The 15,390-nt window shown below is 47.4% G+C and overlaps 1 protein-coding gene across 3 annotated transcripts in view; it reads right to left on the reverse strand.

The window, feature by feature from the left end:
- Nucleotides 1-851: 851 nt before the first annotated feature.
- ACLY (ATP citrate lyase) overlaps nt 852-15,390 on the reverse strand; it is a 48,573-nt gene continuing 34,034 nt past the window's right edge. For all 3 annotated transcript variants that reach the window (XM_027048907.2, XM_027048906.2, XM_027048905.2), the window contains 10 exons: nt 14,304-14,414; nt 9,649-9,776; nt 8,907-9,000; nt 6,584-6,738; nt 5,173-5,323; nt 4,830-4,973; nt 3,586-3,699; nt 3,145-3,227; nt 2,532-2,608; nt 852-1,854 (listed from right to left, as the gene is read on the reverse strand). In XM_027048907.2, the coding sequence (XP_026904708.1) occupies nt 1,760-1,854; nt 2,532-2,608; nt 3,145-3,227; nt 3,586-3,699; nt 4,830-4,973; nt 5,173-5,323; nt 6,584-6,738; nt 8,907-9,000; nt 9,649-9,776; nt 14,304-14,414 (1,152 nt within the window). In that variant the 3' untranslated portion in view covers nt 852-1,759. The remainder of the gene's footprint in view (nt 1,855-2,531; nt 2,609-3,144; nt 3,228-3,585; nt 3,700-4,829; nt 4,974-5,172; nt 5,324-6,583; nt 6,739-8,906; nt 9,001-9,648; nt 9,777-14,303; nt 14,415-15,390) is intronic.

Raw genomic sequence — 15,390 nt, forward strand, 5'->3', positions numbered from 1 at the left:
CAAAAACCACCCAGGCCCGTCACCCATTGTTAGTGTCTCGGGTGGCGACAGTGTATTTTTAAAGATTTAAAATGGCTTTGGAGTAAACATGAAAAAACTTGAGACCGAGCCCCCGCTCAGTGGACGAGGGCGAGCAAGTTACTCAGTATCTCGGAACCAATTCATCTTCTACAAATAGGATAGTATCTGTTAGGAGAACGCTTAGGGATGCTTGTGTTTTACGTAATGTTTGGTCCGTAGTTACTGTTGCAAACATACTTGTTTAAAAGATGAATAAAAGTCACTTTGGGGTTTTATTAAGCAAGGGAGTGGCTCCATTAGATGCATGCTTTAAAATATCACTGGTGGCTGAAGAAATAATGAAAAAGTGGAAGTAGGAGCATTAGTTAGCATATAGATAGATCAGAGGGATAATGAAAGGCTGAATCCGTAAGATGGGACAACCAGAGAAGTGGAAGAGAGGAAGACTCTTGAGCTTTTGGCTTAAGCATCTGGGTTACAGCTTTGTTCCTATTCACTGAAAATGGAGAGGTACCGATTCAAGGGAGAAGACAGGGTTGTTTTTTTGTTTTTTTCCCAACATTGTTAATAAGTTTATTTTTTTAGTAATCTCTACACCCAACATGGGGCTCGAACCCACGAACCCAAGATCCAGTTGCATGCTCCACCTACTGAGCCAGCCAGGGCCCCCCTGAGCAGGGGGGTTGAAGTTAGCGTTTTGATGAGTTCTGTGTGTGCGTGTGTGTGTGTGTGTGTGTGTGTGTGTGTGTGTGTAGAGATGGATGAACATTTTTAAAATGACATGTAGTGAAACAATTAGCACCGTTCAAAGGAATGGAGAGGAAAGGATATGGATGGCATGAGACAGTAGTGTGTCTTTATTGTTACTATATAGTTTATTGAAACCAAACTGATAATACAGAGAAGAGACTGAGCTGGCAGCTGCCAGAATCTTGCTGGATTATAGATGCAAACTGGCTGGAGATGAGTCCTTGAACCCAGACTTCATTAACAAACTGATAAATCAGTTGCATAAATACAGAGGACATAGAACACGAAACATTTCACAGTTTTTTTTTTTTTTTTGCTTTGCGTTTCCATTTTAAACATATGTATGTTACAACTTTACATTTTAAATTACTACTCCACATGTTTTGTGACAATGGCTAAGGATGCAACGTCCCATCCCCCTGACGTAAACAGAGTTTGGTCTGCAACATAGAACATTACAGTGAGATACCAAACAAACCCTTAACACATAACATACAAAAAGATCTTTAAAAATCAGATTAACACAATGTTCTTCAGGTTATATGAGGAGGAAAGGAAAGTGGGAAAATAAGACATTAGGGATGCTTTAAACTGATAGTAACTTGAGGTCTTAAAAGTTTCATTCTCTTCCTCCAAGGGAAAAAAATTTTAACTAAAGGAAAAAAGAAAGCAACGTCATAACACCCTACAATGAGGAACACTATCCTTACAGTGCTTAGATGCTTCCATATAATAAATACAGCAGGTAGCAGAGCAAAGGTCACAAGTATTGGCTTGGTTTTTATTTCTATGCTTATAAAAAAAGTACTAAACTTCCTGGTGTGGAATGAACAGTGTTAGCCTGTGGGTGTCATCAGTGCCTATACACCAGCAGCTGTTTACATTCCAGGCCCATTTTCTAGCAAGCTCCAGTGCCAGCCGTGTGCACGCTACTTCCCAGGGGATGAGCTCTTGTCTCCACTTCACTGACATATGGTTCCGGGCTCAGTTACATGCTCATGTGTTCCGGAAGAACATATGAAATATCATCCCAAGGGTGACGATACAGCCCCTGCTTCAGCCTCTTCTGATCGAGATAGTGTCCTGAAATGGGGCAAAGGCATCTTTTTGTTAAGAGTTGGTGAGTAGTCGGGGGCGCCAGGGTGGCTCCAACTTAGGAGCCTTAGGAACTTAGGAGGCTTAGGCCTCCAACTTCGGCTCAGGTCATGATCTCGCAGTTCCTGAGTTCGAGCCCCACGTCAGGCTCTGTGCTGACCGCTCGGAGCCTGGAGCCTGGAGCCTGCTTCAGATTCTGTGTCTCCCTCTCTCTCTCTGCCCCTCCCCCACCCGCACTCTGTCTCTCTTTCTCTCTCTCTCTTTCAAAATAAACAAACAAACAAACAAAAAGAGAGTTGGTGAGAGATCTGCTAAAAGTTTGGCGAGGGGGAGAAGATGAGGACAGAAAATCTAATACAAAAAAAATGAGGAAGTAAATCCAGATCCACCACACAAGCGGATACCAGCCTGGCTAAAAGGCAACTGTGGGATTTCATTCTGTTTTCCTGGACTAGCAATCAGCCATTTCCAAGAACAAAGGAACCATGGAATGAATATAAAGGGGGAAGTTAAAGTAAGAAAGGAAGGATTAGAAACGATGAAGATCATGTGACATCTTCCTAGTAGAAACTTGCCTCCCAGGTGTTACAGCTGAACCATGGGGGGAGGGGGGGGTACCAAACCGAACTCTTAATAACACTTAATAACAACAACTACCAACTCACCAATGAAGCCCATACTCCTTCCCAGCACAAAGATGCCATTGAGGGCTCCAATGTCAATATATTCATCAGCTTCCTCCCTGCAAACACACAATCAACCTGTGGTTTTAAAACGGCTCACATGACCCACCCTCCTCCCCACAGACAGTATGACTTCTGCCCAGGAACGAGAAAGTAGATCTCTTTGGTATCAAAGGAGAAAAAGGGTGCTCTGGGTGGTAGGACTACAGACAATTTTTGTTTTCTTCTTTATACCTCTCCATACTTTCTAAATCCTCTGTAATGAGCATGTATTGCTTTCAGAACTGGAAGGAAACCGCAAGCAAGCATCAATAAATGTAAAGAAGAAGAAAATGGGTGGCTTAATCGAAGTGTCCAACTTCAGCTCATGTCGTGATCTCACAGTTTGTGAGTTTGAGTCACACATCAGGCTCTGCTTGGAGTGTTGTCTCCTTCCCTCTCTCTCTCTCTCTCTCTCTCTCTCCCCCTCTCCCTCTCTCTGCCTCTGTCCAACACGCTCAATGTCTGTCCGTCTCTTAAATAAATAAATAGATAGATAGATAGATAGATAGATAGATAGATAGATAAAGTAGAAGAAAATGACCACAGAGCTCACCGAGTGAAGGACCCACAGTTTCTAAGCATGTCTACAAAGGCAACTCCGATGAAACCGTCTACGTTCAGGATAAGATTTGGTTTCTGGGAAGGCAAAAAATTCAAAGCACTTCTCATCATTTCTCATTTTTTCTTTGTAATTTTCCACAATTACTACTAGTAATAGAACTACAAATTCTGACCACAATTTAAAAACCTCCCACCAAAACATCATAGCTGGTTAGAAAAGAAAGAGTCAGTTCAATTCCCAATGTCTAGCAAAGGACCCAACACCTAGTTGACAGTATGTATTTGTTGAACTTAGTAGTACAACAGAAATAAAATTTCCCAGAACACCAGATTTGATTTTGGCTGCACAATCAGAAGCTAGGCTGGCTCTTGTTTTCCCCAAGAAATTCACCCACAACAATGAGTTGGAAATTAGGGATATTTTCTCTTTTACCTTCGAGGTGGTAATCTTCTCGACTTCCAGCGCATAGTCAAGCAGGGGGGTGGCAGGGAAGTGCTGTTTGACATAATCTTTGAGGATCTGCACTCGCATGTCTGGGTTGTTTATCTAGAAAGTGACCCAAAGTTACAGAGGAACCCACCCTGACACTGCCATTAAGAGACCTGTTGGGGGCGCCTGGGTGGCTCAGTCAGTTAAGCGTCCCACTCTTGGTTTCAGGTCGTGATCTCGCTCAGGTCGTGATCTCACGGATCATGGGTTCAAGGCCTGCACTGGGCTCCGCACTGACAGTGCAGAGCCTGCTTCAGATTCTCGCGCTCTCTCTCTCTCTGTTCCTCCCACATACTCTCTCAAAATAAATAAATAAACTTAAAAAAAAAAAAAAAGACATGTTTGTGCTCCTGCCACAGATGGACACAAATGGTTATATTTTATCCAGGAGGTGTGTTTTAGGGACCTGATCCATGTGTCTTGATTCCATGCAGCACAGATTATGACCCTGCTGTAGGGCTTAAGGTTTCTAAAGTCCTCTTGAATCTCACTTGAGCCTCAAAACAAACTGTAGGTTCGCCCTTTTATGTTACAGACAAGGAACTGAGACCTGGAGATGTTAACTGAGTTCAACAACAGGCCTCGGTTTAAGCAGCAGGGGGCTCGGGGCTCACCTACTCTCCAACCAAAAGTCTTAGGTTCTAGCCACGAACCATGCCGCCCAAGAGTTCTGTGGCCCCGGCGTCCTCCAGCTGTAACAAAGTTCTACAGAGTTCTTAGTTTTTAGACTGGCAAGCACTTGTTGGCGTGGGGCAGCAAAGCACCCCTGAAATCTCAAGAAAAGCTCTGCGCCTGCACCATCTGCTAAGAGACCCACACTAAACCATAATCGGTCAGTGGGGCAGGGAAGTGGTTCAGATGCCAGGCAACTCCCAACACCCAGTTCCCAAGCAGATAGCACTGCTCCAGTCCACGGCACAGGGCCTCTTTCAGACAGAACATCACACTTATACTGCCACGCTCAGGCTTCTACGTTCCTTCCTTTCTGGAGTCCATACTGACGTGGTTCTAATGGAAAGCTGTTTAAAGGCATTCTGCATTATAACGGAAAAACAGCTGCCTGATCTTTGACATCTGTCCACACAGCCAAAGCTTTGCACATTGAGAGTCAAGGGCCTGGGTGTTCCCCACTAAAATAATGCCTCCACCTGCATGCAGGTCAGTCCTTAAGGAGAGCCACGACTTACTGATTTCACTCGGTGACCAATGCCCATAATCAGCTTTCCTTCCTTCTTCATCTTGTTCACAAACTCCATGGGGATAATGCCGCTGTCAAAGGCTTTGCTGAACATCTTGGCGGCTGCATCCAGGGCACCCCCAAACCGGTCCCCCTGTAGGACAAGCAAGCCCACATGCCCTGAGCTGGAAGAGACTCCCTCAGCTTCGCAGACCAATCCAGCATGCCCTGAACCGCCCCAGCACGGGGTTTTACACTCTGAGGCTCCTTCTAGGACCCTGTGACAGCCAAGTGCATGTCAGCATAACCATGTGTCCCCTACGGATCTCACCTCCCGGGAGGCCAGTACTCACAATAGTGAGCAGCCCCGAGGTGAGGCTGGAAACCAGGTCCTTCCCAGCCCGAGCACAGATGATGGTGTTGTGAGCCCCAGACACGGCTGGCCCGTGATCCGCTGTCACCATCAGGCACATCTCAATGAACTGGCAGGCATACTTGGGCAACCTAGAGGGGGAGGAAAGGGGCACTAAGACGAGGGTTGGAACAGAGGCGAGCCGCTGAACAGGAGCTACGCTGACCCACAAAGCCAAGCACCTGCTGGCTCCCATGTCTACTACTATATCAAGCAACTCTAGAGGCAAAAACCTCCAATTCTTGAGCAGCTCCTAACTCACTGATAGCAAACACTGCTTTTAATACAGAGTTAGCCACTGGGGGTTGACAATCTCTTCTTTAGACAATGGCTTCCAGCATGAGTCGTTGCAACAGAATTTAACCTGTACTTGTGACTTCCTTCTACGTGCCATATGGAGAAGTGAGACTCCTGTCCCTTTCCCAGTGTAGTAAGCCCCAGGTCTCCTGCAGTGTTCAACCTCTCAACTGATGATTAGGAATGAAGTCTGGGGGCGCCTAGGTGGCTCAGTTGGTTAAGTGTCCGACTTTGGCTCAAGTCATGATCTTACAATTCGTGGGTTCGAGCCCCACATCGGGCTCTGCACTGACAGCTCAGAGCCTGAAGCCTGCTTTCTGTGTCTCTGTCTCTGCCCCTCCCCCCCCCCAATGAAGAAACACTTAAAAATTAAAAAAAAAAAAATGAAGTCTGGAGATATAGGGATGCAAGAACAGACAGGGAAATCTGCAGAGGTGTTACAACACCATGAACTTCTCCCAGGAAGGGCCCAAAACTGGGCCAAGAACTATCTCTGCAGCTGAGGGCATGACACAAACCAAGACATTGGGCAGAGCCCAAGGCCACCCCAAGCCAGGGCTCTGTGAATTAAGTATTATTCACTGGCCCCCTTGCCCAGCTGTCAGTCCCAGGGGAGGGCTATGTTTGGGAGTTGCAGAGAAACCAATTTATTCTAACACTCAGGCTGATAAGAGAGACAACCTAATATATAAGGTACTTCACGCCTATTTAGCAACTCTATCAGGCCTGCACTCTGAGCTACCAGACCCATCCAGACCTCTCTCAAGAGGCCTACATTTACTCTTATTTCTTTAAGAGCGCCAAGGACAGGGGCTGATCCAAGATCCCTGATGAGGTCACTGCTTTCTACTTAGTTGAGACTGGCCTTTCTGTCCTTGGAAGACCCAGGAACAGCCAGTATCTCTTCTGGCCTTGCAATTGATCTGTGGCCATAAAGATTAGTCCTGGACGTATTCCCCAAGGCTACCCAGCCCCCACTCCCTTTTCAGGGGAAAATCCTTAACTCTGAGTCAAAGATGGCAGTGTCCAGCCATCTTCTGACCTCCATGCCTCACCTTCTCTGGAACCAGAGGAGGCCGAGGACCCCGCCAATGCCCATCTCTTCCTTGAAGACCTCGGTGATGGGCATGCCCGCGTAGATGAGCTCCTGTCCTCGCTCGTCACAGATGCTGGTCATGAATGAGGCAGGTTTGCGGATCAAGCCCAGCTCCTGAGCAAAGATGGGGGCAGGGGGAAGCAGCACGATATGACCACAGAGATTCTTCCAGGACTGCCTCACTGTCTGCACTGCCAGAACCAAAGTGTTCCAGGTACCGACGCTCAAACTCCTCCCAAGAAAGAAGCACAAAAACCCTTTCGTTGTATCATTTCAGTCATAGAAAATAGGAGTGCCATGCGCGATTTCCACCCACAGGTTCATTTTTGCCTCACAAAGATGTCCCAGCAGAAGCCAACCCAAACTCACCCGGCTTAGAAATGCAAGAATGAATCTGAAGGGAAATTTTTCTAGCACTCCAGGTTCAATTGCCAAGCCCCCACCAAAACATAATGAGCAGGGGGCTGTGCAAATAGGGGATTCCCTCAAGATGTCCTTCACCCAGGGGAAGGGACTGAGCTGAACTTCCAGCTTCCAGAGTTGGGGTACAATGGGGACATTGTTGCCAACTCTGCATAAGCCCATTTCTCCAATTATCCCTGACCAATTTTCATTGTTAAATGCCTTTCTGCCTTAGTGTTTGTCAGTTTAAGGGCCATCTGTCTGGCCTTTCTCCACTTTTATCTATATATAGACACATGGAGAATACATAAAGTGTTTTTGTGTACATAGGTTTTTCATAATCGTGATATACTATCTCATAATACTCCATTTACTCAATGAATTTGAGCTCCATAAATGTAGGCACATACATAGATCTGGTCTATTCCTTTTAACTGCTGTATGATATCCTATCCTATGGCAAAACCACAAGTTAGCCGTTCTTCCACTGATAACCATCAGGTGGAAAAATCTTGAACACATTTGTGTGAATGCGCGAGCACTTCCCTGAAATAGCTTTCTAGACAGGAATTACGCCATCAGGTGTGAGCACTTCTTTTCTTTTCTTTTCTCTTTTCTTTTTTTAGTAATCTCTACACCTAACCCGGGGCTTGAACTCACAAGTATCAGATCAAGAGTCGCACACTCCACCAACAGACACAGCCAGGCACCCCAAGTGCCAGCGCTCTGAAATCTGATATTACCCAATGGCCTTTCAGAAAGGGTGGTGCCAAGTTCCACACCCACCTTGAAGGAACAAACGCACAAAGTTCCTCACACCCATACAAACACAACATATTATCAAAGAACTGTTTTCTTTGTTGACCTCAAAAGGGGAAAACTGGTATCACGGCTTTTACTTTGGCACCTTCTTATAATGAGTGAGACTGAGCATTTTTTCAAGTTGAAAGGCCATTTCCTACCCATTTTTGTAGTGGTCTCTTAAAAACTGGTTTCAGGGGCACTTGGGTGGCTAAGTTGGTTAAGCGTCTAAACATCAGCTCAGGTCACGATCTCCGTTTGTGAGTTCGAGCCCCACATTGGGCTTGCTGCCGTCAGCACAGGGCCCGCTTTGGATCTTCTGCTCCCTTCTGTCCCTCCCCACTCCTGCTCTCTTTCAAAAATAAATAAAACATTGGGGTGCCTGGGTGGCTCAGTTGGTTAAGCGTCCAACTTCGGCTCAGGTCATGATCTCACAGTTTGTGAGTTCGAGCCCCGCGTCGGGCTCTGTGCTGACAGCTCAAAGCCTGGAGCCTGCTTTGGATTCTGTGTCTCCCTCTCTCTCTGCCCCTCCCCACTCATGGTCTGTCTGTCTTAAAAATAAATAAAACATTTTTTAAAAATAAATAAATAAAACATTGAAAATAAATAAATAAAAACTGATCTGATCTCAGAGAGTTCTCGTGTACTTCGAACATTAGCTCTTCATCTCTGCCGCTTAGACAAGCAGGCAGAGTAGACACTCTACTTCACCCGGAAACCCCTCAGCAAGTGCAAACAACTCTAGGGGGCGTTGTCTGTCCTCAGCCCCCATTTCCAACCAGGCCACAAGGCTGTGGGACATACATGCTGCCCTTCGCCCTCTTGGGCCCTGTATCTGTTTTACCCGTTGGTCAGAAGGGGCCAGCTCACAAGCTCCAGCACACAAGGAGGGGCTGGAATCAAAGAATACTCGCAGTGGGTTTTTTCTAATCTATGCCCTTGGAGTAGAGCTGCCGTCGGGGGCATGGTTTGGAGGCCAGAGCAGTGATTACAGGGTTGCCCCCAGCTAGTAGGGCAGGGCCTGGTTTCCCGGGACTGTAGCCAAATCAACAGGAAACACACCCCTCAGCGTCACCTACCCTGGCCCAGGAGTAGTCCATTGGCACCGTTGGAGGCGGCACCTCCTGAGCAGGTACGATGACTCCTCTGGCCACAAGATCTTCGTACACAGACCTGAGAGGCGGGGGAAGGGAAGGAGAGAAGACATCCATGTGCATTTTATGCTTCTGGGCTCTTCTAAGCCACCCTCGGAACGTTGCTCCATCTAACCCCAAAACTCCAGGTTTCCTAGCTTTGTAGCCCCTCCTGGCAATGCCCTACACCAGGTGGATTCCTAAATGAAAACAGGTTCTGGCCAAGACTCTCCCTCACCCCCCACCCAACCCCATGGGGCTTTATAGAAAGCTGAATCTGGAGGCCAAGGAAGGACAGAGGGGAGGAAGGAGAAGACACAATGGGTAGCCATTGTTTATCAATCAATTAGGGCTGACACCTTCTAAATGTTTCTATGCTCATCTCTTATTTAAGGGACAGCCAAGTAGGTAGGCTCAGAAAGTGAACATGTTTTAATAGCAGTCTGAATGGCCTGTAACTGCTGTGCCTACAAACAAAACAAAAACCGAAAAGAGGATAAAGATTTCAGACTATCTCAACAGTTACACTCCACACCTAACACCTCTAACACTCCAGCACGCTGACACACTGTGTCACCTCTGTGTCACAGCAGCTGCTATCCTCGGCGGGGGGGGGGGGGGGGGGGGGGGGAAGGGGGTGTTCCGGAAAGGGAACCGGAGGCTGGTGTCCTCCCCACGGTCCACTCACTGGATGATTTCTCCCAGTTCATCGAAGCTTGGGGGCACAAACACCCCTGCCTCCTTCAAAGCCTGGTTCTTGGCTACTGCAGTTTCAGAAGCCTGGTTGGCACAAGCTCCGGCATGGCCAAACTGTACCTGGAAGGCAACGGGGAGCAGCTTTTACCCAGTTTGTGAATCCCTCCGGGGAAAGGCCACAAAGGCTCCGGAATGTCGGTACCGATTACAGGCCGGACCCTGTTAAACACTCTATGGTGAATCACCTCATTCAAGCCTCACACAGGCTCACTCAACAGGGACGCCAAATAACGCTCAATTTACAGAAGAGGAAACTGAGGCACCAAGAAGTTCAGGAGCTTACTGAGGGTCACACCGCTGGTGCGTATGGGAGCCAGGACATAAAGCCTGGCGGCCCAACTCCACAAACACCTGCACTCAGCTCCCCCTGCCCCCCTGGCAGCGGTTGAGGGGGAGGATGGAGAACGGCTGGTAGTTGTGAACCACTGTGAGAAGTGAAGGCGCAGGCTGGCAACCACAGGTTGAGCTGATCTTCACAAACAGGATCTGATTGTCCTGCACATACTTTGTATAAAATAAGTCCAATAAAAAAAAAAAATTCTCACGTAAAAGTACAAATTCCTAGCTTCTTTTTTTTTTTTTTAAAGTTAATTTTTTTTTTTTACGTTTATTTATTTTTGGGACAGAGAGAGACAGAGCATGAACGGGGGAGGGGCAGAGAGAGAGGGAGACACAGAATCCGAAGCAGGATCCAGGCTCTGAGCCATCAGCCCAGAGCCCGACCCAGGGCTTGAACTCACAGACCGCGAGATCGTGACCTGAGCTGAAGTCGGACGCTTAACCGACTGAGCCACCCAGGCGCCCCCTAGCTTCTTTTTAAAAAGTCACATTGTGGAGGGGCACCTGGGTGGCTCAGTCAGTTAAGCATCCGGCTTCAGCTCAGGTCATGATCTCGCGGTTCATGAGTTCAAGCCCCGTATTGGGCTCTGTGCCAGCTTGGAGCTTGGAGCCTGCTTCAGATTCTGTGTCTCCCTCTCTCTCTGCCCCTCCCCTGCTAGAGCTCTGTCTCTCTCTCAAAAATAAACAAACATTTAAAAAAAATTATTAAAAAGTTTTTTTTCTAAGTCAGATTGTGGGGCGCCTAGCTGGCTTAATCCATGGACCATGCCACTCTTGATCTTGGGGTCATGAGTTCAAGGCCCATGATGGGGGCAGAGTACTTAAAAAATAAAATGGTTTCAAAAAATAAAAATAAATAAATAAATAAAAAGTCAGATCGTGCACCACCAGGTCTATATTCCCACAGGGCAACAATCACCTGGAGCCGATAAGCAATGCCCCCTTCTGCCTGGGCGCACAGTGAGGTAAACTCTAAGCCCAAGGGCACAGGGGGTGACTGGCTACGGGAAGGGAGCAACAGGGAAGAGAAAACCAACGCGAAGAGCTAAGTAATTGTGTCTTTGACCACGCAATGGGGAAAATGAGGTAATGACATGAGATGTACTACAAAGCCCCAGTCAGGGTGGGGTGAGGCAGGTAATCATAAAAATACTTAATCTGTTTGAATAACTACATCCACTCACTCTCCTATGTGCTTTACTCGCTTCATCTTTCGGTAGCTACGGCTACTTCCAATAAGAAAAGAAATAAAAGTGGTAAATAAAAGAGGTAAAGTAACCTGCCCAAGGCCACACAGGTAGGATACGGTAGCATCTGAAGTCAGGCAATATGGCCTCTCCCAGTGCTCTTATCCGCTAGGCATAACAAAAGGGGCCTTAAGTGTTGAAAATCAGGTCTGAACTACAGCTCTGGTTAGCAACACCCAACCCAAAAACTTATGCTTTAAATTGCAGGCTCCCAATGCATTCTTTATAGGACTGACCTGCATGGTGGAAGGGGTGGGAAGGAAAAGAGATTCTATATGCAAACAAATAGAAAATGCTGAGTTCAAGGAAGTTCAATAAGTTTAATTCTGAGATTCCTCAAAGCTAAAATCAAAGTTTTAAAAAGGGAGATTACACTACATATTCATAATTTATAGAAGCTCCCCTTTCTGATTGTTTTTTGTTTTGAGGACCACTGCTACTGGACCGTGTTCTATGGAACACAGTTCTGAAAAGTGCCACCTCGCCAATACCCCTGGTCTCTACTCCCATTGCCCAGTTCTGAATTCTGTCTTCCTGAGGAGCAGACTCTGCTTGCCAACATGTGGAGATTTTGTTGTATACCTATCTTACCTCCTCTACAGGGCAGAAAGTTCTGCAAGGTCATGTGGCCTGTTTAAGAAATCAAAAATCACTCATTAGCTGGGTAGTCACTGTACTATACTCCATTTGTATACACCTGAAATTTTGTAATGTTTTAAAAAATTAATTGAGGGATGCCTGGATGGCTTAGTCCATTAAGCATCTGACTCTTGGTTTCGGCTCAGGTCACAATCTCACAATTTGTGAGTTTGAGCCCCACAGAGGGCCCTGCACTGGCAGTGCAGAGCCTGCTTGGGCATTCTCTCTCTGCACCTCCCCAGCTTTTACTCACATGTGCTCTCTCTCTCTTAAAATTAACTTTTAAAAAATTAATGGAAAGGGGCGCCTGGGTGGCTCAGTCGGTTAAGCGTCCGACTTTCGCTTAGGTCATGATCTTGCGGTTTGTGAGTTCGAGCCCCATGTCAGGCTCTGTGCTGACAGCTCAGAGCCTGGAGCCTGCTTCGGATTCCGCATCTCCCTCTCTCTCTGCCCCTCCCCTTCTCATGCTGTCTCTCTCTGTCTCAAAAATAAATAAAAACAATTAAAAAAAATTAATGGAAAAACAAAAATAAAACACCTTGAGGACCTGTCCTATCCCTGGGGTGATGAGCAGTGCCCAGCCAGAAACAGAAGAGTTAGGTCCTTGACCTCTTGGGGGTGTCCTCAGCATAGTAGGGGTTGGGAGGTGAAGGGCTGGTAATGGAGAGCTGGTTTAGAGAAACAATGCAGGGGGAGGGAGGAATTATTTTTGGCTGCTGAGGTGGAGAGGAAAACAGTGTAGAAGGATCATGAAGAGCTTCATGGAATAGGTGAATTAAAGAATGGAAACAAGTATCTGCTAAAACCTGTATGTGCCAGACCTTTCCAATTACTTTCTTTTAAAAAAAAATTTTTTTCTTTTACATTTTATTTATTTTTGAGAGAGAGAGAGAGAGAGAACAAGTGGGGGAGGGACAGAGAGAAGGAGACACAGAATCTGAAGCAGGCTCCAGGCTCTGAGCTGTCAGCACAGAGCCCGATGCGGGGCTTGAACCCATGAACCGTGAGATCATGACCTGAGCCGAAGTCAGTTGCTTAACCGACTGAGCCACCCAGGCGCCCCTCAATTACTTTCTTACGTAAGCCACACAACAACCCAGAATCAGCCCCATTTTACACCTCAAGAAACTGAGGCACGGAGAGGCCAAATGACCTGCCCTGGTCACACAGATCCACCTAGAGCTGATTCTAGCCTGTGAGAGTAGAGGTCACGTCTGAAAGACAGGCATGATTCTATGACCTACCCCTTTCCTCTTATTTACTTGGGAAGAAAAAAAAAAAAAAAAACTCGCACCGTTAATACTTGATGTAACATATTCTTTCTATGCCAACACATCAAGATCTACCTCATTCTTCTCCTGCCTGCCCGGGTTTCTATCACATGGCTGGCGCCAGGATGACATACCCTCTCCTGGCCAGCAAGCAGCATTCAGGCCATTCCGCTTTCTGCCCTTACAACATTGCGAGTATCCTTGCACACATGCTGAAATATTTTTGCATGCAGACCCCAATGGTAAATCTGTAGGAACGGAACCGCTGGTTTGAAGGAGAGGAGCATTTTGCAACTACACAAATACTGCCCCTGTGACGTGGGTATGGAATATCAGAGGGGAAGGCAGGCATTCCAGGGAGAAAGAACAGGGTGACAGGCTTACTGGCAGGAAGGGTGGAGGGCTTCAGCGTAGGGATTATCACTGTTGCAGGAAGCCTTCTGGCCAACTGTTACCTTCATCTGCACACAGCACTTATGGCCTCATGCTCAGAGCCTGCCCAACTATTGATCACTCATCAAGGACAAGTGTTTGTTTCCTTGGTTTTGTCATCACTGGATCGACCATCTTCACGACAGAGGGTCCTGTGAGCTGGAGTACTGGGGCCGCAGCCTGGCTTGCCATACTCAGCAGGAGCCAGGCGACCCGGGAGCATTTCTGTTGGATGCCGGTGACGAGCTGCACTCACTTTATGCCTCCGGGCACTTTCACGTACAGCCTCTCCCCACGCCCTGCCCCAGCAATGCGTCTGGGGTGCGTGCTCTCCCTCCTCTGTGTCCCTTTCGCTCAGCAAACTCCTTCGCAGTGCAAGCGTTACCTTCCCTGTGAAGCCATCTCAACTCCTCCAGACAGAAGTGTGCCCCACGCCAAGCAGGGACTCAGAGCCTTGTTCTGGCCTTAATCTGTTGACGACTGCCTCCCCCAACTGGATTTAACCTCCTAGAGAGCAGGACCCTGACCAGACCTTGCAGTAACCAAGCAAGTAAATATGTTCATTGCAGGAACCAGCTGCTTAATGAGAGGACCACACGGTTCACCTCGAATGCCCCTCTTCGGGCTTCCTGTCCAGGAGTGACCTGTCCCGGCCGTACCTCAGAGGAGAACATGGTGGCACAGGTCCCAATGCACCAGCAGACCACGGGCTTGGTGATGCGGCCCTCCTTGATGCCCCGGCAGATCTTATATTCCTCAGTGCCCCCGATCTGCCAAGGAACAAAAAAAAGCCCATTAGTTAGTGGAACCCATCCAGAGTTGCTGTGGGCAGCACCGCAGCAGGAAAATCTGTTCCAAATCAGGCAGGGCTCAGAGGCACCAAGAGTCCTAACTGACAACTTGGCTAGAAAATGAAGAGACGCTGGCTTTGGTCAAATAATAGCCTGGAAAATTGAGATGGGGTGCAAGGAAGAGTTGTGAAAGGGCAGTGGGTACCCTCTGAAGTCCCTGATCTAACCAGAATCTAATCTGATTGGATCTGACCTGCTCAGAGGCACAGGCAAGGACAGAGGTCCTAGGACTCTCTCAAACTAAAAAAGTACACTTCTGGGACACCTGAGTGGCTCAGTCGGTTCAGCATCCGACTCAGGTGGTTCAGGTCATGATCTCACATGAGTGAGTTCGAGCCCCATGTCGACTCTGTACTGACAGCTCAGAGCCTACAGCCTGCTTTAGATTATGTCTCCCTCTCCTGCACCCCCCCACCATGGTGCTCCATCTCTCTCTCTCTCTCTCTCATTCAAAAATAAACATAAAAAAGCAAACAAAAAAAAGTACACTTCTTACTCCAGCTATGCACTTCCCAAGAGACCAAGGCCAGCCAAAAGTTTCTTCTTTTTGTTTTTATTTATTTAAAAAAAATTTTTTTATGTTTATTTTTGAGAAAGAGAGAGAGGCTGGAGGAGGAGTAGAGTGAGGGAGACACTGAGGATCTGAAGCAGGCTCTGCATTGACAGCACAGAGCCTGATGCGGGGCTCGAACCCACAAACCCACAAACCGTGAGATCATGACCTGAGTCGGATCATGAGACATGAGTCGGACGCCCAACCGACTGAGCCACCCAGGCGCCCCCTATTGGCACTAAAATGTCTTGTGACACCAAGAAGCAAGAACTTTTTCAGTGTTGACAGTGACAACCTCTAAGTCCCAGAGTGTAGGCAGGGAGCGGAATTACCAGGGACCGT

Source organism: Acinonyx jubatus, chromosome E1 (assembly GCF_027475565.1).
Source record: "Acinonyx jubatus isolate Ajub_Pintada_27869175 chromosome E1, VMU_Ajub_asm_v1.0, whole genome shotgun sequence".
NCBI lineage: Eukaryota > Metazoa > Chordata > Mammalia > Carnivora > Felidae > Acinonyx > Acinonyx jubatus.